Source organism: Leuresthes tenuis, unplaced genomic scaffold (assembly GCF_036924035.1).
Source record: "Leuresthes tenuis unplaced genomic scaffold, fLeuTen1.0.hap1 SCAF_8, whole genome shotgun sequence".
Lineage (NCBI taxonomy): Eukaryota > Metazoa > Chordata > Actinopteri > Atheriniformes > Atherinopsidae > Leuresthes > Leuresthes tenuis.
This window is the reverse complement of record NW_027325362.1, coordinates 2,936,793-2,962,701: the sequence shown is the minus strand read 5'-3', so window position 1 is coordinate 2,962,701 and position 25,909 is coordinate 2,936,793. Positions and strand designations below refer to the sequence as shown.

The 25,909-nt window shown below is 38.4% G+C and overlaps 3 protein-coding genes and 1 pseudogene across 3 annotated transcripts in view; 1 reads left to right on the top strand and 3 right to left on the bottom strand.

Moving 5' to 3' along the window:
* The window catches only part of LOC140312735 (endothelial PAS domain-containing protein 1-like), a 486,153-nt gene that overhangs the window by 186,009 nt on the left and 274,235 nt on the right, over window positions 1–25,909 (top strand). The window lies entirely within an intron of this gene.
* Window positions 3,133–4,356, bottom strand: LOC140313428 (P2Y purinoceptor 8-like). The gene is made up of 3 exons (XM_072391524.1): window positions 4,162–4,356; window positions 3,784–3,956; window positions 3,133–3,673 (listed from the first exon to the last, which is right to left on the bottom strand). Exons 1-3 carry the CDS (start codon window positions 4,354–4,356, stop codon window positions 3,133–3,135), a joined length of 909 nt encoding a protein of 302 aa, XP_072247625.1.
* LOC140312539 (uncharacterized) lies at window positions 9,730–10,966 on the bottom strand. The gene is made up of 3 exons (XM_072390323.1): window positions 10,772–10,966; window positions 10,394–10,566; window positions 9,730–10,287 (listed from the first exon to the last, which is right to left on the bottom strand). Exons 1-3 carry the CDS (start codon window positions 10,964–10,966, stop codon window positions 9,747–9,749), a joined length of 909 nt encoding a protein of 302 aa, XP_072246424.1. The 3' UTR covers window positions 9,730–9,746.
* LOC140312537 (uncharacterized) lies at window positions 13,712–15,398 on the bottom strand (annotated as a pseudogene).

Genomic DNA, 25,909 nt, shown 5'->3' with positions numbered 1-25,909 from the left:
TCTTGGCGCTGGGTGGATCAGCAGGTTGAGCGAGTGAGATCGAAGGTTCTCTATGCAGTCGCCCAGGTTTTAGAGTCACCCTGTGGCCCTTTGCTGCATGACAGGATCAGAGACTGAATAATAGCAGTGAATAATATGTCTTGGCTCTGTGCAACAATCTTTTCATATGTTGTAAAACCTTTTAGAGTGAGTTGAATTCTTCAGATTTAGTGGAATGTGATTTACTTCCCAACATTCTCAAAAGTTTATTGTAAAACACTCTTGTGGGCATTGCACCAAGGATCATACCCATAGTGAGTCAACACTCTGACCTTTAATTCAGCAACAGTATCAAGTGTTGGACATCTTGCTACTGATCCAGTTAGTTGCTCTGCTGCGGTCAATGTCTGTCTTTCTCTTTCTGTGTTTTGGACACTGTTTGCAGGAAGGGCAGGCAGAAGTGTGAGTGAGTTTCCGCAGAAACACTATGTAAATGCTTTGTTTATCTCCAAAACTTTCTCACCTTGTCATTTTTTATGGCCCTCCAAAATATGTCCGTAATGTATTCCATCCCCCCCGCACCGCACTTCAACACCATCAATCTTATTTCTCACTGGTCATTCTCTAAGGCGACTCCAAACAATTACATGCTGTTCCTTTTTCAGCCACTGGCAGAATTTAGCGCTGTTTCCCAGCTTTTTTTCAGAGGCGGATTCTGGTATCTTTACCAAATGCTGCAAATGTTATAACATAAACGCATTTTTGTTAATTATTAATGTTATTATTCTTGTTTTGTGATATTTTCCATATGCTGTCATGGGTCAGTTGTTGATGTTGTTACTCAAAGCGGGGGTACAAACTTAGATTTTTTTCTCTCCTACAGTGAATTCCTTCAAACAAGTGATTATATTTAGGAAAATGACACATAACACATGGATAAGCATATGTTAAATGAACCTGTTTGACCCACTGACTCCAGTCAAACTAAAAATGAGCTAAAATAAAGATGAACTGATGCAGAAATGCTGAACCTTTACATGTCTGAGCTGACCAGGTGGGCTGTTAGCGAACAAGTCTGAAAGTATTGAGATGAGAAACTTGTGAAAGAGACAGAAAAAGTGATAACTCTAATTCATTCTCTTACTCAAAATGAATTGGCTCGGAGCAGCGAAAACCAGTATAATTCCATCTTCTGTCGACATGCTCGTCAGCAAGCGTGAGGTAACCGCTCCACATTAGCATGTAACAAGTGTGTTCTGATGAATACCAGCTGATAACAGAGATGTTCCCTTATCTCTGTTGCTATGACACTTTTTCACAATTCTTAAAAGCACATGACAGAGCGTGTCTTCAGCTATTCTGACGACACAGAATCACAAATACATGAACCTTGATGTTGAAACTTAGTGGCACAAAAGAAGTTTGCATTTTTGGTTAAGACAGGCTTATCATCACACTCTCATTAGTGTTTAAATCTCAAATATTAGCAAGTTTCAAAGCCAGTCCTTCCTGAAAACATAATGATAATAAAGATAAAAAATAGTTTTAATAGTTTCTAAGAGAGATATTTTTTTTGATAGAATCCAGTTTATTATCTGTAAGACCCTCTGTCTTTGAACTATGTGGGTTTACTTTGTCTATTTCACGTCAGGACACTGCAAACAATCTCAAGAACAAGGTTGAGGCCACAGGTAGGGCGGCTTTTTTAAGCATATTATGAAAGAATGCTGAAAGTTTGCACCCTGCAGTCTGTTGCCATTATCTGTTATTAACTTTTATGTTCAAATGTGGGACTGATGTATAAATCCCTTACCCTGTCCTCCTTCCAGTGTAAGTCACTTTGTATAAAAGCGTCTGCCAAATGCATAAACATAAAAATACATATATTCATGTAAACAAGCACATGTTTATCTTTATGAAGAATAAAATAGATTAAAATACGTTTCTAAGTAAAATGTAATGTGGGCTAAAAGTAAAGTAATATCCAACTTACTGATGAAGTGCCGCTGTACAGTCAATCCAGAGGTGGTGATAAATTCTGCTTTCAAACTCTGTGAAGCTGTAACTGATTGAAAAATTGCACAACACAGTTTCCTCTTCCTCTGCTGATTGTTGTTATCTGGAATTTTGAAACAGAACTTCATAATTTCAACTACAAGTGTTCGCATGAACTTACAGCCGTGTGAAAAATAAAGTACCAACTGTTTCAGCTCTGAGGTTTTATATAACAGGACAAGATAAAAACCATTAATTCATCACAAGGTCAAAAAAGTAAATATAGCCATAGATAAAAAGAAATGAATTTTAATTTGGAAAAGTAAAATAGTAAAATACAACAAAATTAAAGTTTATTTGCAGGAGTCAAAAAGATTGACTGCGTCTAAATAAATAAAAAAAAAATAGTAGAATGAATAAAATACAATAAGTATAGAAATAATTAGCAGTTTATAGAATAAAATGAATCTAAAACACCACAGAACCTCATTACACTCACATAACTGTAAGCGATATTACACTAATCATAAAAGGATGCTCAAAGGCAGCAGTTCAAGCAGAAAATGTCTGGGGTGAGACGGATCTCTGAGAATGTTCTTCACTTTCTTCATTATTTGGTTGTTGTACAGTTTATCCAGGGAAGGAAGAGAGCTGGATATTAGTTGTTTAGGCTGTGGTGACAACCCTCTGGAGCACTTTTCTGTGTCCCGCTGTGCAGCTGGAGAACAACTGTAAATATGTTCTCTATGGAGCTGTGGTAGAAGGACACCAGCAGTTTCTGTGGCAGATGGTTGCAGCAGGAGCAGTCTTTGCTGTGCCTTTTATGCCCAAGATGGTGTTGCTGCTCCAGATCAGGTGGTTTTGAATGTTGACCCCCAGAAAGTGGAACTCTGACATGGTTCCCTCTGAGGATCAGGGGCTGAATGTCCGCTTTCTTCCTTCTGGAGTTAAAGATCAGCTCCTTAATCTTGGTGGCATTCAAGAGAAGGTTTTTCACCATGCATTCCTTTCTGTCTGCTTTTAAAAATGTGGACAGACAAAAGTGGTAAAGGACTCCTCCCCCTGTTTCTACAGATATTTAGGAAGAAAATAAGACATTGGGTAAAATAGATTTGTTCTGTGTACGATTTTTCTGTTGCTGAACAGCAAATGTAAAATCTATATTGTCTCATTGCATGAAGCTGACATGTTGTCATTACTCATGCTGTTCATCTCCTGCTTGTTAAACATTTTACCACACATTGAGGCCAAAAGCTTGTCTATGATACCTTTTCTAATAAAAACATACATGGTCAAGTCTGCAAGAGGACTTAATTTAAGTAAAAGGGAAGCCATGGTGTGGAAAATCCTATTTTCTCTGGCTTCTACCACGAGAGACCAAATGATGCTGGGCAGGAACAGCAGTGTGTAAATGAGCAGCACTACGATCAGAATTGCAACAATTCTTCGTTTTTCATCTGCGGGGACGCTGCGGGCTGCAGACAGGGCTTTAAGGGTCCCAACCAGGAAGAATATGAACAGGGGGAGAGGGAGGAGGAAAACAACCACAAAAATTGTTTCTCTGACGTAAAAATCAACATCGAAATAGAGTGGGAGGACATAAACCAGAGGGAGGATCCAGACCACGACACACAGTTTCAAAGAGGTCTTGATATTTCGTCTGAATCTGTACCAGAGTGGCTGGGTGATGAGCAAATACCTGCAATTAAACATAAGCACACAGACTTCATTGTTCAGGAACAGCAGAAACATACTGATCTAATAGTTAAACACAGAAACAGAGACACACGAGCATAAATATAGAGTTACCTTTCCAGGGAGATGCACACCATGAATCCAACGCTGGCCATCACACCATAAAAGTAAGTGAAATAGATGATATCATTCAGTACATACTTCCGTACAGTAATGCAGCAAAGCTGAATGAGGTCAGAAATTAGGAGGTTGATGATGTAGACTGGAGCTACGTGATCGTTTCTCACCTGCAGGAAAACATTCGTTAAAGTAAATAAATGAGCTTCAAACATGTTCTGAAAGTCACCTAAACTTCTACTAAAGACTTCTTGTTCTGTAAACGGGTTCCAGTCGTATTTACTGAGGGTTTCACAGCTGAGCTGAGACGAACCAGTTCTTTACAACAGGCACAACATCCATTTTATTGTAGAAAAGTCAGTCTAATACACGTACCAGAGAATAAACTGCAGCAATGGCCCCCAGAGTCAAAGGAAGTCCAGCGCAGATGATGATCCATTCCATGACATCTATGAACAAAGGGGCATCTTCATAACTGTCGGAGTCTACATAATAATCTAAGCTGTCATTGATGCTGCTGTAATTGTAACTTGTGTCCATTGAAGCATTGTTGATGTAGAAATCTTCCATTCTTCAATGTGAAACCTGCTGATGGAGAGAAGAAGTCACAGGAAAAAAGGAGATGGCAAGTTGTTTAATATATTACTAACTCTGTGAAGTTAAATACTTAAAACTTTGAGTTTTAGGCTCACACATACAGCAAAGCAGCAACTTTTATCTGCAGTTGTTAATTACAAAATCACTCAATTTGAGCACATGTACAGAGTGCTATGAGCATTTTGACTCTCTTCATCATTCGTCTCATTTGTATCTCTTGAAATTTAAGTAAAAAAAATCTTCTTAGCTATTGGGTTTAAAAAGCCAACTGCAATATTTCACACACGTACAGTTGTAAACTCCCTAGTTTTAAGTTTTCATGTTTAATGAAGTATTTCTACGATTAGAATAAAGTCATACCTACCTTAAAATGTTGCCTGATCACACATGAAACACGTCTTCACTGTTAAGTTAACATCCAGAGTCTGCCTCTAATATAGTACACAGCACGTGACGTGTGATTATATCGACTTTTCCGTCGAAGTCAGAAGAAGTTAACTTATGATTTTGCATCCTGAGAATGACAGAAGCAAAAAGACTTATCCTGCATTTATGTCCACAAATGATCCTTTAAGAGTAAGCTTTAGTTAGCTCTCGCATTTTAACATAAAGTCAACCTTTTTAACGCTACAAATGTGATGAAAAAAATTAATTCAAGTTTGTTCCTATGATCCTTGTTGTTTATAGAGTGTTATTTCGGAAAAGACCAAAGTATTTACAGAAACAGCCAGAAAGTTTGAAAAAAAAATGACCTATCTCTTGGATCTGTCTTGCGCAATTTGAGCTGATCGGAGCAAAGGTTGATAACGATCTCCTTTTAAAGGCAAAGTACATTTGTCTTCACTTTTACAGCGGTTCATGTTGAAATCTTTCATTCTTTAAGTCGCTTTCACACTCTATAACTTCAATGCTTAGTTGCTTAGTCCTGCAATTATGTCCACAAATGATCCTTTAAGAGTAAGCTTTAGTTAGCCCTTTCATTTTAATGCTTTTCTGCACACATGATGTGAGCAGGCAGGTGTGTAGGATACCTGCCTGTTCCTGATTTTTGCCTGAGTTTTGTCACATTGTTTTTGCATAAAATCAAACTTTTAAATGCTTTAATCCAAATTAAAATGTGCTGAAAATTTAAATCATAACATCAGAAATAAAATTCTATATTAAAATGAAAAGAATTGCCACTTGGGTCAAAAGAAAACAAATGCAAATGAGCATCAAGGTCATCATATCAAAGAAAGTTCCTTCAGCACAATAAATAAAGCTGTCACAACACATCAGCTATTGATCAGTCTCATCATAATGTACGGACCAGAGAATAAACTGAAAACATGGCCACAGGAGTCAAAGGTTGTCTAATGCCAATGATTATGATTTCTGCAACATGTGTGATAGATTTCTCTCTGAAGTCAGAGTCGCTGCTGTAGACATCATTGTTGTCATCAAGTTTGTTCTTATGATCCCTGTTGTTGAAGCTGATGTTGGTGTTTCAGTAACTTTTGTCTTTTAAAGTGTTGTCAGTGTAGAAATATTCAATTCCTGTGAAACCTGCTGTTCCAACACAGCACATACTGGTAATTTTCTATATCAATCCAAAGAAAACTTTATATAACTGATCGTCTCCATGACGCAGTTGCGTTGTACTGCCGTTACGCGCCAGGGGCTCAACATCCGTCTTCGGCGTTGGTTTTCTTGTCCAAGTTTTCATTCTCGTAAGCGACTAGCCAACCAAGGCTAAAGAGCATCCCCTACCCTGGTTTGTTTCTCTGAGGTTTTCCTTCCCCGGGGCTCCTAACATCCATCCATCCATTTTCTATACCCGCTTAATCCTTCGGTCGGGACGCAGGGGGGCTGGAGCCTATCCCAACGTTCACCTGGACAGGTCGCCAGTCCATCACAGGGCCAGGCCACAAAGAGACAAACGAGACAAACAACCACACACACGGTCACATTCACTCCTAGGGAATATTTAGAGTCACCAATTAACCAAATATGCATGCTTTTAGTGGTGGAAGGAAGCCGGAGTACCCACGCATACACGGGGAGAACATCCAAACTCCACACAGAAAGGCCAGGAGTTGAACCTGGAACCCTCTTCCTGTGAGGTGACGCTGCTAACCACCACACAGCCGTGCAGCCAATATAACTGATTCAACGTAAGAATTGTGCGCTTTCGAGGAAATATAAAAGGAAAACCAAGGATCATACCCATAGTGAGTCAACACTCTGACCTTTAATCCAGCAACAGTATCAAGTGTTGGACATCTTGCTGCTGATCCAGTTAGTTGCTCTGCTGCGGTCAATGTCTGTCTTTCTCTTTCTGTGTTTTGGACACTGTTTGCAGGAAGGGCAGGCAGAAGTGTGAGTGAGTTTCCGCAGAAACACTATGTAAATGCATTGTTTATCTCCAAAACTTTCTCACCTTGTCATTTTTTATGGCCCTCCAAAATATGTCCGTAATGTATTCCACCCCCCCCGCACCGCACTTCAACACCATCAATCTTATTTCTCACTGTTCATTCTCTAAGGCGACTCCAAACAAGTACATGCTGTTCCTTTTTCAGCCACTGGCAGGTTTTGGCGCTGTTGTGCAGCTTTTTTCAGAGGCGGACTCTCGCCTCTTTACCAAATGCTGCAAATGTTATAACATAAACGCATTTTTGTCCTCTTATGGCCACTGTATTTACAGTTCTATGCAGTCATCATAACATAACGTTCACACTGCTCTCACCTCAGTATTGTGTGTCAAGAATAGCCTCCTCAACTAGTCAAATTTCCCCCCAATTCTAGCCACGGTTTTATGTGGCTTTAAAATGTTCTTAATTGTTGTTCACTCCTGGAAGTTTTTATGCCAGTTTTTTATGCCAAAATAGAGCTGTGTGAGTTCACAAATGTGGGAATAAGATATGATTTTTAAAAATGCTTAAACAGGTTTTTATCTAACATTATTAATGTTATTATTCTTATTTTGTGATATTTTCCATATGCTGTCATGGGTCAGTGGTTGATGCTGTTACTCAAAGTGGGGGTACAAACTTAGATTTTTGCTCTCCTATATTTTGCCTTTGAGGAAATAGAAAAAAACTTTATACAGTGAATTCCTTCAAACAAGTGATTATATTTAGGAAAATGACACATAACACATGGATAAGCATAAGTTAAATGAGCCTGTTTGGCCCACTGACTCCAGTCAAACTAAAAATGAGCTAAAATATAGCTGAACTGATGCAGAAATGCTGAACCTTTTATATGTCTGAGCTGACCAGGTGGGCTGTTAGCGCTCAAGTCTGAAAGTATTGAGATGAGAAACTTGTGAAAGAGACAGAAAAAGTGATAACTCTAATTCATTCTCTTACTCAAAATGAATTGGCTCGGAGCAGCGAAAACCAGTATAATTCCATCTTCTGTCGACATGCTCGTCAGCAAGCGTGAGGTAACCGCTCCACATTAGCATGTAACAAGTGTGTTCTGATGAATACCAGCTGATAACAGAGATGTTCCCTTATCTCTGTTGCTATGACACTTTTTCACAATTCTTAAAAGCACATGACAGAGCGTGTCTTCAGCTATTCTGACGACACAGAATCACAAATACATGAACCTTGATGTTGAAACTTAGTGGCACAAAACAAGTTTACATCTTTGGTTAAGACAGGGTTGTCATCACACTCTCATTAGTGTTTTAAATCTCAAATATTAGCAAGTTTCAAAGCCAGTCCTTCCTGAAAACATAATGATAATAAAGATAAAAAATAGTTTTAATAGTTTCTAAGAGAGATATTTTTTTTGATAGAATCCAGTTTATTATCTGTAAGACCCTCTGTCTTTGAACTATGTGGGTTTACTTTGTCTATTTCACTTCAGGACACTGCAAACAATCTCAAGAACAAGGTTGAGGCCACAGGTAGGGCGGCTTTTTTAAGCATATTATGAAAGAATGCTGAAAGTTTGCACCCTGCAGTCTGTTGCCATTATCTGTTATTAACTTTTATGTTCAAATGTGGGACTGATGTATGCATCCCTTACCCTGTCCTCCTTCCAGTCAAAGTCACTTTGTATAAAAGCTTCTGCCAAATGCATAAACATAAAAATACATATATACATGTAAACAAGCACATGTTTATCTTTATGAAGAATAAAATAGATTGAAATATGTTTCTAAGTAAGATGTAATGTGGGCTAAAAGTAAAGTAATATCCAACTTACTGATGAAGTGCCGCTGTACAGTCGATCCAGAGATGGTGATAAATTCTGCTTTCAAACTCTGTGAAGCTGTAACTGATTGAAAAAATGCACAACACAGTTTCCTCTTCCTCTGCTGATTGTTGTTATCTGGAATTTTGAAACAGAACTTCATAATTTCAACTACAAGTGTTCGCATGAACTTACAGCCGTGTGAAAAATAAAGTACCAACTGTTTCAGCTCTGAGGTTTTATATAACAGGACAAGATAAAAACCATTAATTCATCACAAGGTCAAAAAAGTAAATATAGCCATAGATAAAAAGAAATGGATTTTAATTTGGAAAAGTAAAATAGTAAAATACAACAAAATGAAAGTTTATTTGCAGGAGTCAAAAAGATTGACTGCGTCTAAATAAATAAAAAAAAATAGTAGAATGAATAAAATACAATAAGTATAGAAATAATTAGCAGTTTATAGAATAAAATTAATCTAAAACACCACAGAACCTCATTACACTCACATAACTGTAAGCGATATTACACTCATAATAAAAGGATGCTCAAAGGCAGCAGTTCAAGCAGAAAATGTCTGGGGTGAGACGAATCTCTGAGAATGTTCTTCACTTTCTTCATTATTTGGTAGTTGTACAGTTTATCCAGGGAAGGAAGAGAACTGGATATTAGATGTTTAGGCTGTGGTGACAACCCTCTGGAGCACTTTTCTGTGTCCCGCTGTGCAGCTGGAGAACAACAGTAAATATGTTCTCTATGGAGCTGTGGTAGAAGGACACCAGCAGTTTCTGTGGCAGATGGTTGCAGCAGGAGCAGTCTTTGCTGTGCCTTTTTATGCCCAAGATGGTGTTGCTGCTCCAGATCAGGTGGTTTTGAATGTTGGCCCCCAGAAAGTGGAACTCTGACACTGTTCTCTCTGAGGATCAGGGGCTGAATGTCCGCTTTCTTCCTTCTGGAGTTAAAGATCAGCTCCTTAATCTTGGTGGCATTCAAGAGAAGGTTTTTCACCATGCATTCCTTTCTGTCTGCTTTTAAAAATGTGGACAGACAAAAGTGGTAAAGGACTCCTCCCCCCGTTTTTACAGATATTTAGGAAGAAAATAAGACATTGGGTAAAATAGATTTGTTCCGTGTACGATTTTTCTATTGCTGAACAGCAAATGTAAAATCTATATTGTCTCATTGCATGAAGCTGACATGTTGTCATTACTCATGCTGTTCATCTCCTGCTTGTTAAACATTTTACCACACATTGAGGCCAAAAGCTTGTCTATGATACCTTTTCTAATAAAAACATACATTGTCAAGTCTGCAAGAGGACTTAATTTAAGTAAAAGGGAAGCCATGCTGTGGAAAATCCTATTTTCTCTGGCTTCTTCCACGAGAGACCAAATGATGCTGGGCAGGAACAGCAGTGTGTAAATGAGCAGCACTACGATCAGAATTGCCACAATTCTTCGTTTTTCATCTGCGGGGACGCTGCGGGCTGCAGACAGGGCTTTAAGGGTCCCAACCAGGAAGAATATGAACAGGGGGAGAGGGAGGAGGACAAAGACCACAAAAATTGTTTCTCTGACGTAAAAATCAACATCGAAATAGAGTGGGAGGACATAAACCAGAGGGAGGATCCAGACCACGACACACAGTTTCAAAGAGTTCTTGATATTTCGTCTGAATCTGTACCAGAGTGGCTGGGTGATGAGCAAATACCTGCAATTAAAGATAGACACACAGACTTCATTGTTCAGGAACAGCAGAAACTAATCTAATAGTTAAACACAGAAACAGAGACACACGAGCAGAAATACAGAGTTACCTTTCCAGGGAGATGCACACCATGAATCCAACACTGGCCATCACACCATAAAAGTAAGTGAAATAGATGATATCATTCAGTACATACTTCCGTACAGTAATGCAGCAAAGCTGAATGAGGTCAGAAATTAGGAGGTTGATGATGTAGACTGGAGCTACGTGATCGTTTCTCACCTGCAGGAAAACATTCGTTAAAGTAAATAAATGAGCTTCAAGCATGTTCTGAAAGTCACCTAAACTTCTACTAAAGACTTCTTGTTCTGTAAACAGGTTCCAGTCGTATTTACTGAGGGTTTCACAGCTGAGCTGAGACAAACCAGTTCTTTACAACAGGCACAACATCCATTTTATTGTAGAAAAGTCAGTCTAATGCACGTACCAGAGAATAAACTGCAGCAATGGCCCCCAGAGTCAAAGGAAGTCCAGCGCAGATGATGATCCATTCCATGACATCTATGAACAAAGGGGCATCTTCATAACTGTCGGAGTCTACATAATAATCTAAGCTGTCGTTGATGCTGCTGTAATTGTAACTTGTGTCCATTGAAGCATTGTTGATGTAGAAATCTTCCATTCTTCAATGTGAAACCTGCTGATGGAGAGAAGAAGTCACAGGAAAAAAGGAGATGGCAAGTTGTTTAATATATTACTAATTCTGTTAAGTTAAATACTTAAAACTTTGAGTTTTAGGCTCACACATACAGCAAAGCAGCAACTTTTATCTGCGGTTCTTAATTACAAAATCCCTCTAAATTTGAGCACATGTACAGAGTGCTATGAGCATTTTGACTCTCTTCATCACTTGTATCATTTATATCTCTTGAAATTTAAGTAAAAAAAATCTTCTTAGCTATTGGGTTTAAAAAGCCAACTGCAATATTTCACACACGTACAGTTGTAAACTCCCTAGTTTTAAGTTTTTATGTTTAATGAAGTATTTCTACGATTAGAATAAAGTCATACCTACCTTAAAATGTTGCCTGATCACACATGAAACACGTCTTCACTGTTAAGTTAACATCCAGAGTCTGCCTCTAATATAGTACACAGCACGTGACGTGTGATTATATCGACTTTTCTGTCGAAGTCAGAAGAAGAAGTTGACTTATGATTTTGCATCCTGAGAATGACAGAAGCAAAAAGACTTATCCTGCATTTATGTCCACAAATGATCCTTTAAGAGTAAGCTTTAGTTAGCTCTCGCATTTTAACATAAAGTCAACCTTTTTAATGCTACAAATGTGATGAAAAAAATAAATTCAAGTTTGTTCCTATGATCCTTGTTGTTTATAGAGTGTTATTTCGGAAAAGACCAAAGTATTTACAGAAACAGCCAGAAAGTTTGATAAAAAATGACCTATCTCTTGGATCTGTCTTGCGCAATTTGAGCTGATCGGAGCAAAAGTTGATAACGATCTCCTTTTAAAGGCAAAGTACATTTGTCTTCACTTTTACAGCGGTTCATGTTGAAATCTTTCATTCTTTAAGTCTCTTTCACACTCTATAACTTCAATGCTTAGTCCTGCAATTATGTCCACAAATGATCCTTTAAGAGTAAGCTTTAGTTAGCCCATTCATTTTAATGCTTTTCTGCACACATGATGTGAGCAGGCAGGTGTGTAGGATACCTGCCTGTTCCTGATTTTTGCCTGAGTTTTGTCACATTGTTTTTACATAAAATCAAACTTTTTAATGCTTTAATCCAAATTAAAATGTGCTGAAAATTTAAATCATAACATCAGAAATCAAATTTTATATCAAAATGAAAAGAATTGCCACTTGGGTCAAAAGAAAACCAATGCAAATGAGCATCAAGGTCATCATATCAAAGAAAGTTCCTTCAGCACAATAAATAAAGCTGTCACAACACATCAGCTATTGATCAGTCTCATCATAATGTACGGACCAGAGAATAAACTGAAAACATGGCCACAGGAGTCAAAGGTTGTCTAATGCCAATGATTATCATTTCTGCAACATGTGTGATAGATTTCTCTCTGAAGTCAGAGTCGCTGCTGTAGACATCATTGTTGTCATCAAGTTTGTTCCTATGATCCCTGTTGTTGAAGCTGATGTTGGTGTTTCAGTAACTTTTGTCCTTTAAATTGTTGTCAGTGTAGAAATATTCAATTCCTGTGAAACCTGCTGTTCCAACACAGCACATACTGGTAATTTTCTATATCAATCCAAACAAAACTTTATATAACTGATCATCTCAATGACGCAGTTGCGTTGTACTGCCGTTACGCGCCAGGGGCTCAACATCCGTCTTCGGCGTTGGTTTTCTTGTCGGAGTTTTCCCTCTCGTAAGCAATTTGCCAACCAAGGCTAAAGACCTACCCTACCCTGGTTTGTTTCTCTGAGGTTTTCCTTCCCGGAGCTCCAAACATCCATCCATCCATTTTTTATACCCGCTTAATCCTTCGGTCGGGTCGCAGGGGGGGCTGGAGCCTATCCCAGCGGTCATCGGACAAGAGGCGGGGTACGCCCTGGACAGGTCGCCAGTCCGTCACAGGGCCACACAGTTTGCACCCTGCAGTCTGTTGCCATTATCTGTTTTTAACTTTTATGCTCAAATGTGGGACTGATGTATACATCCCTTACCCTGTCCTCCTTCCAATGTAAGCCGCTTTGGATAAAAGCGTCTGTCAAATGCATAAACATAAATTTCCATATATACATTTAAACATACACATGTTTATCTTTATGAAGAATAAAATAGATTAAAATAAGTTTCTAAGTAAAATGTAATGTGGGCTAAAAGTAAAGTAATATCCAACTTACTGATGAAGTGCCGCTGTACAATCAATCCAGAGATGGTGATAAATTCTGCTTTCAAACTCTGTGAAGCTGTAACTGATTGAAAAATTGCACAACACAGTTTCCTCTTCCTCTGCTGATTGTTGTTATCTGCAATTTTGAAACATAACTTGATAATTTCAACTACAAGTGTTCGCATGAACTTTTAGCCGTGTGAAAAATAAAGTACCAACTGTTTCAGCTCTGAGGTTTTATATAACAGGACAAGATAAAAACCATTAATTCATCACAAGGTCAAAAAAGTAAATATAGCCATAGATAAAAAGAAATGGATTTTAATTTGGAAAAGTAAAATAGTAAAATACAAAAAGTTAAAGTTTATTTCCAGGAGCATAAAATATCAAGTTCGTCTAAAATTAATAAAACTAGTAGAATGAATAAGATACAGTAAGTATAGAAATAATTAGCAGTTTATAGAATAAAATTAATCTAAAACACTACAGAACTGGAGTTAAAGATCAGCTCCTTAATCTTGGTGGTATTCAAGAGAAGGTTTTTCACCATGCATTCCTTTCTGTCTGCTTTTAAAAATGTGGACAGACAAAAGTGGTAAAGGACTCCTCCCCCTGTTTTTACAGATATTTAGGAAGAAAATAAGACATTGGGTAAAATGGATTTGTTCTGTGTACGATTTTTCTGTTGCTGAACAGCAAATGTAAAATCTATATTGTCTCACTGCATGAAGCTGACATGTTGTCATTACTCATGCTGTTCATCTCCTGCTTGTTAAACATTTTACCACACATTGAGGCCAAAAGCTTGTCTATGATACCTTTTCGAATAAAAACATACATGGTCAAGTCTGCAAGAGGACTTAAATTAAGTAAAAGGGAAGCAATGCTGTGGAAAATCCCATTTTCTCTGGCTTTTTCCACGAGAGCTTTTTCATCTGCGGGGACGCTGCGGGCTGCAGACAGGGCTTTAAGGGCCCCAACCAGGAAGAATATGAACAGGGGGAGAGGGAGGAGGAAAACGACCACAAAAATTGTTTCTACGATGTAAAAATCAACATCGAAATAGAGTGGGAGGACATAAACCAGAGGGAGGATCCAGACCACGACACACAGTTTCAAAGAGGTCTTGATATTTCGTCTGAATCTGTACCAGAGTGGCTGGGTGATGAGCAAATACCTGCAATTAAAGATAGACACACAGACTTCATTGTTCAGGAACAGCAGAAACTAATCTAATAGTTAAACACAGAAACAGAGACACACGAGCATAAATACAGAGTTACCTTTCCAGGGAGATGCACACCATGAATCAAACGCTGGCCAACATACCATAAAAGTAAGTGAAATAGATGATATCATTCCGTACAGTAATGCAGCAAAGCTGAATGAGGTCAGAAATTAGGAGGTTGATGATGTAGACTGGAGCTACGTGATCGTTTCTCAACTGCAGCAAAACATTCGTTAAAGTAAATAAATGAGCTTCAAACATGTTCTGAGCTCAAAACTGTCACGTTTTGTCTTGTTTTCAGGTTTCTTGGTTTATTTCTGTCATGTTTTTTCGTTAAGTTTCACTCAAGTTGCCTGTTTCTATTCCACAGCTGCACCCCATCATTAATCACCTCCCCACAGTACTTAGTTTCCAGGTTCCCTCATGCCATGGCAGATTCCTCAACTTTCATCTTCAAGTCTTGTCAAGTCACGTTTTGCCTTATAGTCTTGTTTATTTATTCCTAGCCACAGTCTTGTTTTCCACAGTTTAAGCTTTTAATATCTGGCTCAGCCACATCTTTTGTTCTTGCCTTGCTTTTTTGTTTTTAGTTCTGCATCTGGGTCCTCCCTAAACACCACGTCAATAACACAAGCATGTTCTGAAAGTCACCTAAACTTCTACTAAAGACTTCTTGTTCTGTAAACAGGTTCCAGTCGTATTTACTGAGGGTTTCACAGCTGAGCTGAGACAAACCAGTTCTTTACAACAGGCACAACATCCATTTTATTGTAGAAAAGTCAGTCTAATACACGTACCAGAGAATAAACTGCAGCAATGGCCACCAGAGTCAAAGGAAGTCCAGCGCAGATGATGATCCATTCCAACACATTCTTAAACAAATAGAAATCATGATAACTGTCAGAGGCTATAGCAGAGTTTCTAGAATAATCTAAGCTGTCGTTGATGCTGCTGAAATTGTAACTTTTGTCCATTGAAGTATTGTTGATGTAGAAATCTTCCATTCTTCAATGGGAAACCTGCTGATAGAGAGAAGAAGTCACAGGAAATATAGGAGCTGGCAAGATGTTTATTTAACTCTGTTAAGTTAAATACTTAAAACTTTAAGTTTTAGGCTCACACATACAGCACAGCAGCAACTTTTATCTGCGGTTCTTAATTACAAAATCACTCAATTTGAGCACATGTACAGAGTGCTATGAGCATTTTGACTCTCTTCATCGCTTGTATCATTTGTATCGCTTGAAATTTAAGTAAAAAAGATCTTCTTAGCTATTGGGTTTAAAAAGCCAACTGCAATATTTCACACACGTACAGTTGTAAACTCCCTAGTTTTAAGTTTAATGAAGTATTTCAACAATTAGAATGAAGTCATACCTACCTTAAAATGTTGCCTGATCACACATGAAACACGTCTTCACTGTTAAGTTAACATCCAGAGTCTGCCTCTAATATAGTACACAGCACGTGACGTGTGATTATATCGACTTTTCTTTGGAAGTCAAAGGAAGTTTCCATATGATACCAAATTTAGACTCTACCCGTAAGTTCCTTGAAATACATCTCATACATCCTGTAAATAACTTTTAAAAAGACATTAGTTCTGGTGGTGTATGGACCCAATTGCAGTACAAAAGAGTCAGAAGACAGTGGTAAAAAGTTCAAGGCTTTACTGAAACTCTGGCAGACAGACAAACGGTTTAGAAACCGGCAAACAGGAATCAGGAGAGGAGAGGCAAAGTTCTTGGTCAGGGACAGAAGGTCGAATTACCAGGAGGCAGGGAAGCAGGGACAGGCGAGGTCGGTACCGGTAAAGCTGGCAGGCGAACGCTGGAAAGATATGCATGGCAAAGACAATCTGGCAAAGGATAGAGTGTGGAGCTGGTGACTATCTGCTGGGCTGATTGCATGTGATGAGAGGCAGCTGTGTGCACAGGTGAGTGGAGTTAACTGATGAGGTGTGTGTGACTGACAGGCTGAGTGCGGCAGAAGCAGGATCAATGGAAAATTACTGATGGTTGGATGACTGAACTGTGACAAGTTCTTACTATAGATTGACATGCGAGATGCAGCCTGAAGCGCTTACATTGGTCAAAGTAAATTAAGCAGTTCTCTTTAATTCACCATGTATAGCAATTCTCATCACTGCCACTTTTTCATCCAAGAAATAGATGTACAAAAGCTGAAAGAAAGCAAATGCTTTACCCTGAATATACATTTTGTCTGTAAAATACAGAATATAATTTAAAGATGACTGGTTAAAGGTTATTTAAGGCATCGATGAAGTCATCCCAGTATACCCGGGTGTAGAAAGCCCCCGATAACAGCTCTGAACGGACAGAGCTATAGTATGCGTTCATTCATTCGTCTTAAAGTATTGCTGAAATGAAGACAAATAATGCCTTATTTAGAGGCTGCATTTTATATGCCCTGTTCTCTCCTGTTATATGGATATACGCAGATCTCGAGTGATCTAAATATCTTCAGAAGGATGCCGACTTGTAGATTAACGTATTTTAGGTCCAGGTTTAAAAAAACAAACTACCCATTTAAGGCCCAGCTTAATGAGGTGACTATACCCCCTTTTCTGGGGTTAACCTTCAAAAACTACATCCTCACCTGTATTTTTAACGTTATCTTAGAATAGGAAATTTGTCTAAACATGTACAAAGAATCATGAAAAATAAGAAATGACCTTAGTTTGAATGAAGAGCCTTTTTCAGACAAAGAGCTGCAGTCAGAAATAAAAACACAAGAAACAGAATGAGAAGTTTTCTGCTTAAGTATATTTTTAAAACATTATCAGGTTCAACAGGTCATTTAGTCACCATTCAGTGGAAGAGGTCATGTTGCACTTGAATGCTGCCTTTTTCTATGAAAGGTAAAAATAAAACATATTTCCTGCTTCTCTCAGTTCCATCGCAGTTTTGTGGCAAAACCACAAACAAGGGGTGTTAATTCAGTGTGAAGATATAACATGTGCTATTAACAACAATCAAGTTGTATAAGAAATGAAAACATACAAGTTCAAATCTCAAAAAGACTAAATATTAGGGAAAAACAGCCCTTCAGTATGGGCAGACACCTTGCCCTTTTTAAGTGGGGATACAGAAGTTGTGGTCATTTGTGTGTGGTCAAGCAAATGGTTTCCACTGTCTCTGTATGTTTGATCGCCTCTCATGGGGCACCTTAACCCTGAGGAACAGAAGGATAAGGTATGAACGTAAACAATGCACATCCTTCTGTTACTGGGCTTATCCACATCTTATACCGATACAAGGCCATGTTTGAACTATTTTAAATTTTTTCCTTGTTATCCGTTTCTTCAGTTTAGTGACGCCACCTTCATGACAGACAGATGTTCTGCTGCTGGGGAGGCTCAGTGCGCCTCAACATCACGTTTCTCTCAGAGACCCAACAGTATCTGCTTAGATGTTGTCCATACTGAACTGTCAGATTAAAAAAATGTCTTCAGGGAAGGCGAGCTGTCCTTGTGGATCTGAGAATATCTGGAGTGTGAGACATGAGCTGAGGCAGGAAAAGCAAAACTAGATTCAAGATTCATGTCTTCTAAATGATAACTGCAAGTAAAAACAAAGCAACCAACATCAAATATGTTAACTGGGAATATCTCATATACAAAAAATGGTAAATTTCTTAAGAAAAGTACGTTATTATATGCATTAATATAGGATTTTAAAAAAGCGCTTACAATTATTTCGGAAGCGTTTATTTTATTGTCCTCACCGGAAGTGATATCTAATTATGTAGCTGCTAGCTTGATAATCTCTTTGCATCTATCTATACAAAAGCTGTAACTACACCCTCAAAAACAATAAATGACTTCATAAAGCTGCTTTTTTGTTATTTATCAATCTTTTGCTCTGCTGCAATAATTTAATTAATTTAAATTGAAATACCTCAAATTGAAGGCTTTTCTCAGCATTTTTTTTTTTAGGTGAGATTAAAAAAGATTAATTAGATCAATTAATTACAGATCATAATTAATTAATCTAATTTTTTAAATCTCTTGACAGCACTAGTTATTATTTGCATTAATATAGGATTTAAAAAAGCGCTTCCAATTATTTCGGAAGCTTTTATTTTTTGTCCTCACCAGAAGTAATATCTAATTGTGTAGCTGCTAGCTTGACAATCTTTCTGCAGCTATCTATACTGCCCTCTTGTGGTCAAAAGCTGTAACTACACCCTCAACGTCAGTATCAACATTGAAATGTGGGAAGTCTTTATAAAATGAGGTTTTATGATGGAAGAGAGCAGTTATATTAATATTTTAAGACAGACAGACAGACAGAGACAGACAGACAGACAGACAGATAGACAGACAGACAGACAGACAGATAGATAGATAGATAGATAGATAGATAGATAGATAGATAGATAGATAGACAGACAGATAGATAGATAGATAGATAGATAGATAGATAGATAGATAGATAGATAGATAGATAGATAGATAGATAGATAGATAGATAGATAGATAGATAGACAGACAGACAGACAGACAGACAGACAGACAGACAGATAGATAGATAGATAGATAGATAGATAGATAGATAGATAGATAGATAGATAGATAGATAGATAGATAGATAGATAGATAGATAGATAGATAGATAGATAGATAGATAGATAGATAGATAGATCAGAGCATGGGCTTTCTGTCAGAGAGGAAACAGAGATTACTACAATGAAAAGATGGAAAGTAGGACCAGTTCCAAACCTGCACAGTAACTGATAAAAACCTTTAAGGATGAAACTTCTCGTAAAGATTGTTGTACTTTATCAGTTTGAATGATTTACTCAAAGCATTTTTGTCCCGTTGTGTCTGAAATGGAGTGAAATCTGTTTGTTACAAAGTCCTTTTGTTCATATGATGAAGGCAACCAGCTGCAGTGTTTATACTGGGAGCAGGGCGTTTCTGCCCTCTAGTGGCCACAAATGGTATCTACAGAAAAGCTGGAAATATTACAAATGACTGGCACATCCGGTAATACCTTTCAAAATAAAACACACGTCATATAAAGCTATTTGATCTGATAACAGAGCAGAGACTTGTTTTACTTGTTTTTACGAGTGACTAAATGTAAATAAATACTGCGTAGATGTTGTCCATGAACTTAAGATTAAAAAATGTCTTCTGATCTGAGCGTATGACGGATACACGATTGATGAGTTTGGTCCATCAATCGCGGTCCATGTGCAACTCAAGGCATATTTGGAGATCACCCTCTGTGCTCTTGCAGTTATTTTTGAGACACATTTAAGCCCATATAAAAGAGTTTAGACAGAGGAGTGAAGAACAGAGCAGTAAAGACAGCAGAGGGGCCAGCCAGCATCAAATGTAAAATAATAAAATTCACTTCCTCTTTGTTTGACTTCTTCTTTTTTCAAAAAACAATAAATGACTTCATAAAGCTGCTTTTTTTTGTTATTTATCAATCTTTTGCTCTGCTGCAATAATGTAAAGAATTTAAATTGAAATACCTCAAATTGAAGGCTTTTCTCAGCATTTTTTTTTTTAGGTGAGATTAAAAAAGATTAATTAGATCAATTAATTACAGATCATAATTAATTAATCTAATTTTTTAAATCTCTTGACAGCACTAGTTATTATTTGCATTAATATAGGATTTAAAAAAGCGCTTCCAATTATTTCGGAGGCTTTTATTTTTTGTCCTTACCGGAATGGATATCTAATTGTGTAGCTGCTAGCTTGACAATCTTTCTGCAGCTATCTATACTGCCCTCTTGTGGTCAAAAGCTGTAACTACACCCTCAACGTCAGTATCAACATTGAAATGTGGGAAGTCTTTATAAAATGAGGTTTTATGATGGAAGAGAGCAGTTATATTAATATTTTAAGACAGACAGACAGACAGAGACAGACAGACAGACAGAGACAGACAGACAGACAGACAGACAGACAGACAGACAGACAGACAGACAGACAGACAGACAGACAGACAGACAGACAGACAGACAGACAGACAGACAGACAGACAGACAGATAGATAGATAGATAGATAGATAGATAGATAGATAGATAGATAGATAGATAGATAGATAGATAGATCAGAGCATGGGCTTTCTGTCAGAGAGGAAACAGAGATTACTACAATGAAAAGATGGAAAGTAGGACCAGTTCCAAACCTGCACAGTAACTGATAAAAACCTTTAAGGATGAAACTTCTCGTAAAGATTGTTGTACTTTATCAGTTTGAATGATTTACTCAAAGCATTGTTGTCCCGTTGTGTCTGAAATGGAGTGAAATCTGTTTGTTACAAAGTCCTTTTGTTCATATGATGAAGGCAACCAGCTGCAGTGTTTATACTGGGAGCAGGGCGTTTCTGCCCTCTAGTGGCCACAAATGGTATCTACAGAAAAGCTGGAAATATTACAAATGACTGGCACATCCGGTAATACCTTTCAAAATAAAACACACGTCATATAAAGCTATTTGATCTGATAACAGAGCAGAGACTTGTTAGGGGTCTAGCAGCGAAGCTGCAGAACCCTATTGTTTTAGTAGCTTTTCCTATTATTATTAGGGGTCTAGCAGCGAAGCTGCAGAACCCTATTGTTTTAGTAGTTTTTCTTATTAGGGGTCTAGCAGCGAAGCTGCAGAACCCTATTGTTTTAGTAGTTTTTCTTATTATTATTCTTCTACTTTCCGCCACCATTGAAGTCTATGGCAGCCCCATTAACGCAATGGTAAAAAGTTGTGAAATTTGGCACATCTATTTAGCACATTCCCATTAGCAAATTCAACAAATTTCGTGCCCAAATTCAAAACTCTCTAGCGCCACCAACATGTCAAAGTTTCAAGCTCATTCAGCTAAATAACTTTTGACTCGTTGATCCAAATTTCAAAAACAAGGCATCGTTGGAATCCTTGGATTATGACGAGTCCAACGCACCCTATGACGTCATTTTCCGTCTGACTAGATTTTCCGCCATCTTGGATTTTGTTGAAAACCTTAAAAAATTTTCACAGGTCACAAATTTTGACCAAATCTCATGAAAATTGGCACATAGTATCTTTAGACCAATCCGCACAAAAGTTAGGAGATGGATTTTTCAATTTCGACTTTGTTATTTAGCTACATCAATTCAAAGTTGGCGGCGACTACGCCAAAAAGGACGTGAGGCCATATCTCAGCAACAGTTTAATCTTTTGACATCAAACTTATAACACATATTCATAACTCGATCCCAAACAGTCCCAAGAATTATAGTGATCTTTGAACTATAGGGGGCGCTATATTTAGCAAAAATGCATTTTTGCTCATAACTTTGGACCCGTTTGTCCAAATTTCACATATGAGGTACCTTTGTAATCCCTGAATATATCCGAGGTCAACCAATACTATGACGTCATGTGCGCCATCTTTAATTGTCTGCCATTTTGAATCATATCAAAAACATTCAAAACGCATTACAGGTCAGCCAGATTGTCTGATTTCCACGGGACTTGACATATAGAATGTTCAGACCAAGCCTCACAAGAGCTATCATGAGGAATTTTTTATTTTGTTTCCGTTTGCCCGTAGCAGCCAATCAAACTCAGCGATGACGCGCTAAACAGGACGTGAGGCCATATCTCAGCAACCATTTGATCTTTTGACATCAAACATCTAACACAGACTCATGATCAAGTCTGTAAGAAGCCCAAGAAGTCTGGTGCACTTCCACCCAGAGGGGGCGCTATAAGTAGAAAAACTGCATTTTGCTCATAGCTTTGGAGCTGTTGGTTCAAATTGGACAAATGAGGTACCGTTGGAATCCCTGGATGAAGACGAGTTCATCTCAAACACCAAACTTGGTCTATGGACTCATGATGCCTTCCTGAGCAGCCGCAGGCTTACCTGCTATTCTGCTAGACCCCGTATCGCTGCTTGCAGCTATATTTATTATTATTCTTCTACTTTCCGCTGCAATTGAAGTCTATGGCAGCCCCATTAACGCAATGGTAAAAAGTTGTGAAATTTGGCACATCTATTTAGCACATTCCCATTAGCAAATTCAACAAATTTCGTGCCCAAATTCTAAACTCTCTAGCGCCACCAACATGTCAAAGTTTGAAGCCCATTCAGCTAAATAACTTTTGACTCGTTGATCCAAATTTCAAAAACAAGGTATCGTTGGAATCCTTGGATCATGACGATTCCAACGCACCCTATGACGTCATTTTCCGTCTGACTAGATTTTCCGCCATCTTGGATTTTGTTGAAAACCTTAAAAAATTTTCACAGGTCACAAATTTTGACCAATTCTCATGAAAATTGGCACAGAGTATCTTTAGACCAATCCGCACAAAAGTTGCTCGTTTTTTACTTCAAATTTGACTTTGTTCAACCGGTATCTCCAGTCAAAATTGATGGCGACTACGCCAAAAAGGACGTGAGGCCATATCTCAGCAACAGTTTAATCTTTTAACATCAAACTCATAACACATATTCATAACTCGATTTTGAAGAGGCCCAAGAATTTTGGAGAGCTTTGACCTATAGGTGGCGCTATATTTAGAAAAAATGTATTTTTGCTCATATCTTTGGACCCGTTTGTCCAAATTTCACAAATGAGGTACCGCTGTAATCCCTGGATATAGCCGAGGTCAACGAATTCTATGACGTCATTCGCGCCATCTTGGATTGTCCGCCATTTTGAATTATGTCAAAAACCTTCAAAACGCATTACAGGTCACCCAGATTGTCTGATTTCCACGGGACTTGACATATAGAATGTTCAGACCAAGCCTCACAAGAGCTATCATGAGGAATTTTTTATTTTGTTTCCCTTTGCCCGTAGCAGCCAATCAAACTCAGCGATGACGCGCTAAACAGGACGTGAGGCCATATCTCAGCAACCATTTGATCTTTTGACATCAAACTTATAACACAGACTCATGACCAAGTCTTTAAGAGGCCCAAGAAGTCTGTTGCACTTCCACCCAGTGGAGGCGCTATAAGTAGACAAACTGCATTTTGCTCATAGCTTTGGAGCCGTCTGTTCAAATTGGACAAATGAGGTACCGTTGGAATCCCTGGATGAAGACGAGTTCATTTCAAACACCAAACTTGGTCTATGGACTCATGATGCCTTCCTGAGCAGCCGCAGGCTTACCTGCTATTCTGCTAGACCCCGCCATCGCTGCTTGCAGCTATATTTAGGGGTCTAGCAGCGAAGCTGCAGAACCCTATTGTTTTAGTAGCTTTTCTTATTATTATTATTATTCTTCTACTTTCCGCCACCATTGAAGTCTATGGCAGCCCCATTAACGCAATGGTAAAAAGTTGTGAAATTTGGCATATCTATTTAGCACATTCCCATTAGCAAATTCAACAAATTTGGAAGCCAAATTCAAAACTCTCTAGCGCCACCAACATGTCAAAGTTTGAAGCGCATTCAGCTAAATAACTTTTGACTTGTTGGTCCAAATTTCAAAAACAACGTATCGTTGGAATCCTTGGATCATGACGAGTCCAACGCATCCTATGACGTCATTTTCCGTCTGACTAGATTTTCCGCCATCTTGGATTTTGTTGAAAACCTTCAAAAGGATTCTTCGTTCACACATTTTGACCGATTCTCATGAAAATTAGCACAGAGTATCTTCGGACAAATCCGCACAAAAGCTAGGAAGCGGATTTTTCATTTTCGACTTTGTTCACCCATTATAACCAATCAAAGTTAACGGCGACTACGCCAAAAAGGACGTGAGGCCATATCTCAGCAACCGGTTGGTCTATTGTCATCAAACTTATATCACAGACTCATAACTCGATCCCTAATAGGCCCAATAATTGTGGCCATCTTTGACCTATAGGTGGCGCTATATTTAGCAAAAATGCATTTTTGCTCATATCTTTGGACCCGTTTGTCCAAATTTCACAAATGAGGTACCGTTGTAATCCCTGGATATATCCGAGGTCAACCAATATGATGACGTCATTCGCGCCATCTTGGATTTACCGCCATTTTGAATTATGTCAAAAACCTTCAAAACGCATTACAGGTCACCCAGATTGTCTGATTTCCACGGGACTTGACATATAGAATCTTCAGACTGAGCCTCACATGAGCTTTTCAGTGATATTTTTTAATTCACTACCGTTTGCCCGTAGCAGCCAATCAAACTCAGCGATGACGCACCAAACAGGACGTGAGGCCATATCTCAGCAACCATTTGATCTTTTGACATCAAACTTATAACACAGACTCATGATCAGGTTTGTAAGAAGCCCAAGAAGTGTGGTGCACTTCCACCCAGTGGGGGCGCTGTAAGTAGAAAAACTATATTTTGCTCATTGCTTTGGAGCCGTTGGTTCAAATTGGACAAATGAGGTACCGTTGGAATCCCTGGATGAAGACGAGTTCATTTCAAACACCAAACTTGGTCTATGGACTCACGATGCCTTCCTGAGCAGCCGCAGGCTTACCTGCTGTTCTGCTAGACCCCGCCATCGCTGCTTGCAGCTATATTTATTATTGATCTACTTTCCGCTGCAATTGAAGTCTATGGCAGCCCCATTAACGCAATGGTAAAAAGTTGTGAAATTTGGCACATCCAATTAGGACAGTCCCATTAGCAAATTCAACAAATTTGGTGCCCAAATTCAAAACTCTCTAGCGCCACCAACATGTCAAAGTTTGAAGCCCATTCAGCTAAATAACTTTTGACTCGTTGATCCAAATTTCAAAAACAAGGTATCGTTGGAATCCTTGGATCATGACGATTCCAACGCACTCTATGACGTCATTTTCCGTCTAACTAGATTTTCCGCCATCTTGGATTTTGTTGAAAACCTTAAAAAATTTTCACAGGTCACAAATTTTGACCAATTCTCATGAAAATTGGCACACAGTATCTTTCGACCAATCCGCACAAAAGTTGCTCGTTTTTTACTTCAAATTAGACTTTGTTCAACCAGTACATCCAATCAAAGTTGATGGCGACTACGCCAAAAAGGACGTGAGACCATATCTCAACAACAATTTAATCTTTTGACATCAAACTCATAACACTTATTTATAACTCAATCTTAAAGAGGCCCAAGAATTTTGGAGACCTTTGACCTATAGGTGGCGCTATATTTAACAAAAATGCATTTTTGGTCATATCTTTGGACCCGTTTGTCCAAATTTCACAAATGAGGTATTGTTGTAATCCCTGGACATAGCCGAGGTCAACCAAACCTACGACGTCATTCACACCATCTTTGATTGTCCGCCATTTTGAATTATATCAAAAACCTTCAAAACACATTACAGGTCACCCAGATTGTCTGATTTCCACGGGACTTGAGACATAGAATCTTCAGACCAAGCCTCACAAGAGCTATCATGTGGAATTTTTTATTTCGTTTCCCTTTGCCCATAACAGCCAATCAAACTAAGTGATGACGCGCCAAACAGGACGTGAGGCCATATCTCAGCAACCAATTAATCTTTTGACATCAAACTTCTAACACAGACTCATGATCAAGTCTG

Coding starts and splice junctions, on each gene's coding strand:
- LOC140313428 (XM_072391524.1), bottom strand. CDS start 4,356: ATGGAAGATTTCTACATCAACAATGCTTCAATGGACACAAGTTACAAT. Junction 3,957..4,161: donor TTGCTGCAGTTTATTCTCTG/GTACGTGTATTA, acceptor GTTTTCCTGCAG/GTGAGAAACGATCACGTAGC. Junction 3,674..3,783: donor GTGTGCATCTCCCTGGAAAG/GTAACTCTATAT, acceptor GTTTAATTGCAG/GTATTTGCTCATCACCCAGC.
- LOC140312539 (XM_072390323.1), bottom strand. CDS start 10,966: ATGGAAGATTTCTACATCAACAATGCTTCAATGGACACAAGTTACAAT. Junction 10,567..10,771: donor TTGCTGCAGTTTATTCTCTG/GTACGTGCATTA, acceptor GTTTTCCTGCAG/GTGAGAAACGATCACGTAGC. Junction 10,288..10,393: donor GTGTGCATCTCCCTGGAAAG/GTAACTCTGTAT, acceptor CTTTAATTGCAG/GTATTTGCTCATCACCCAGC.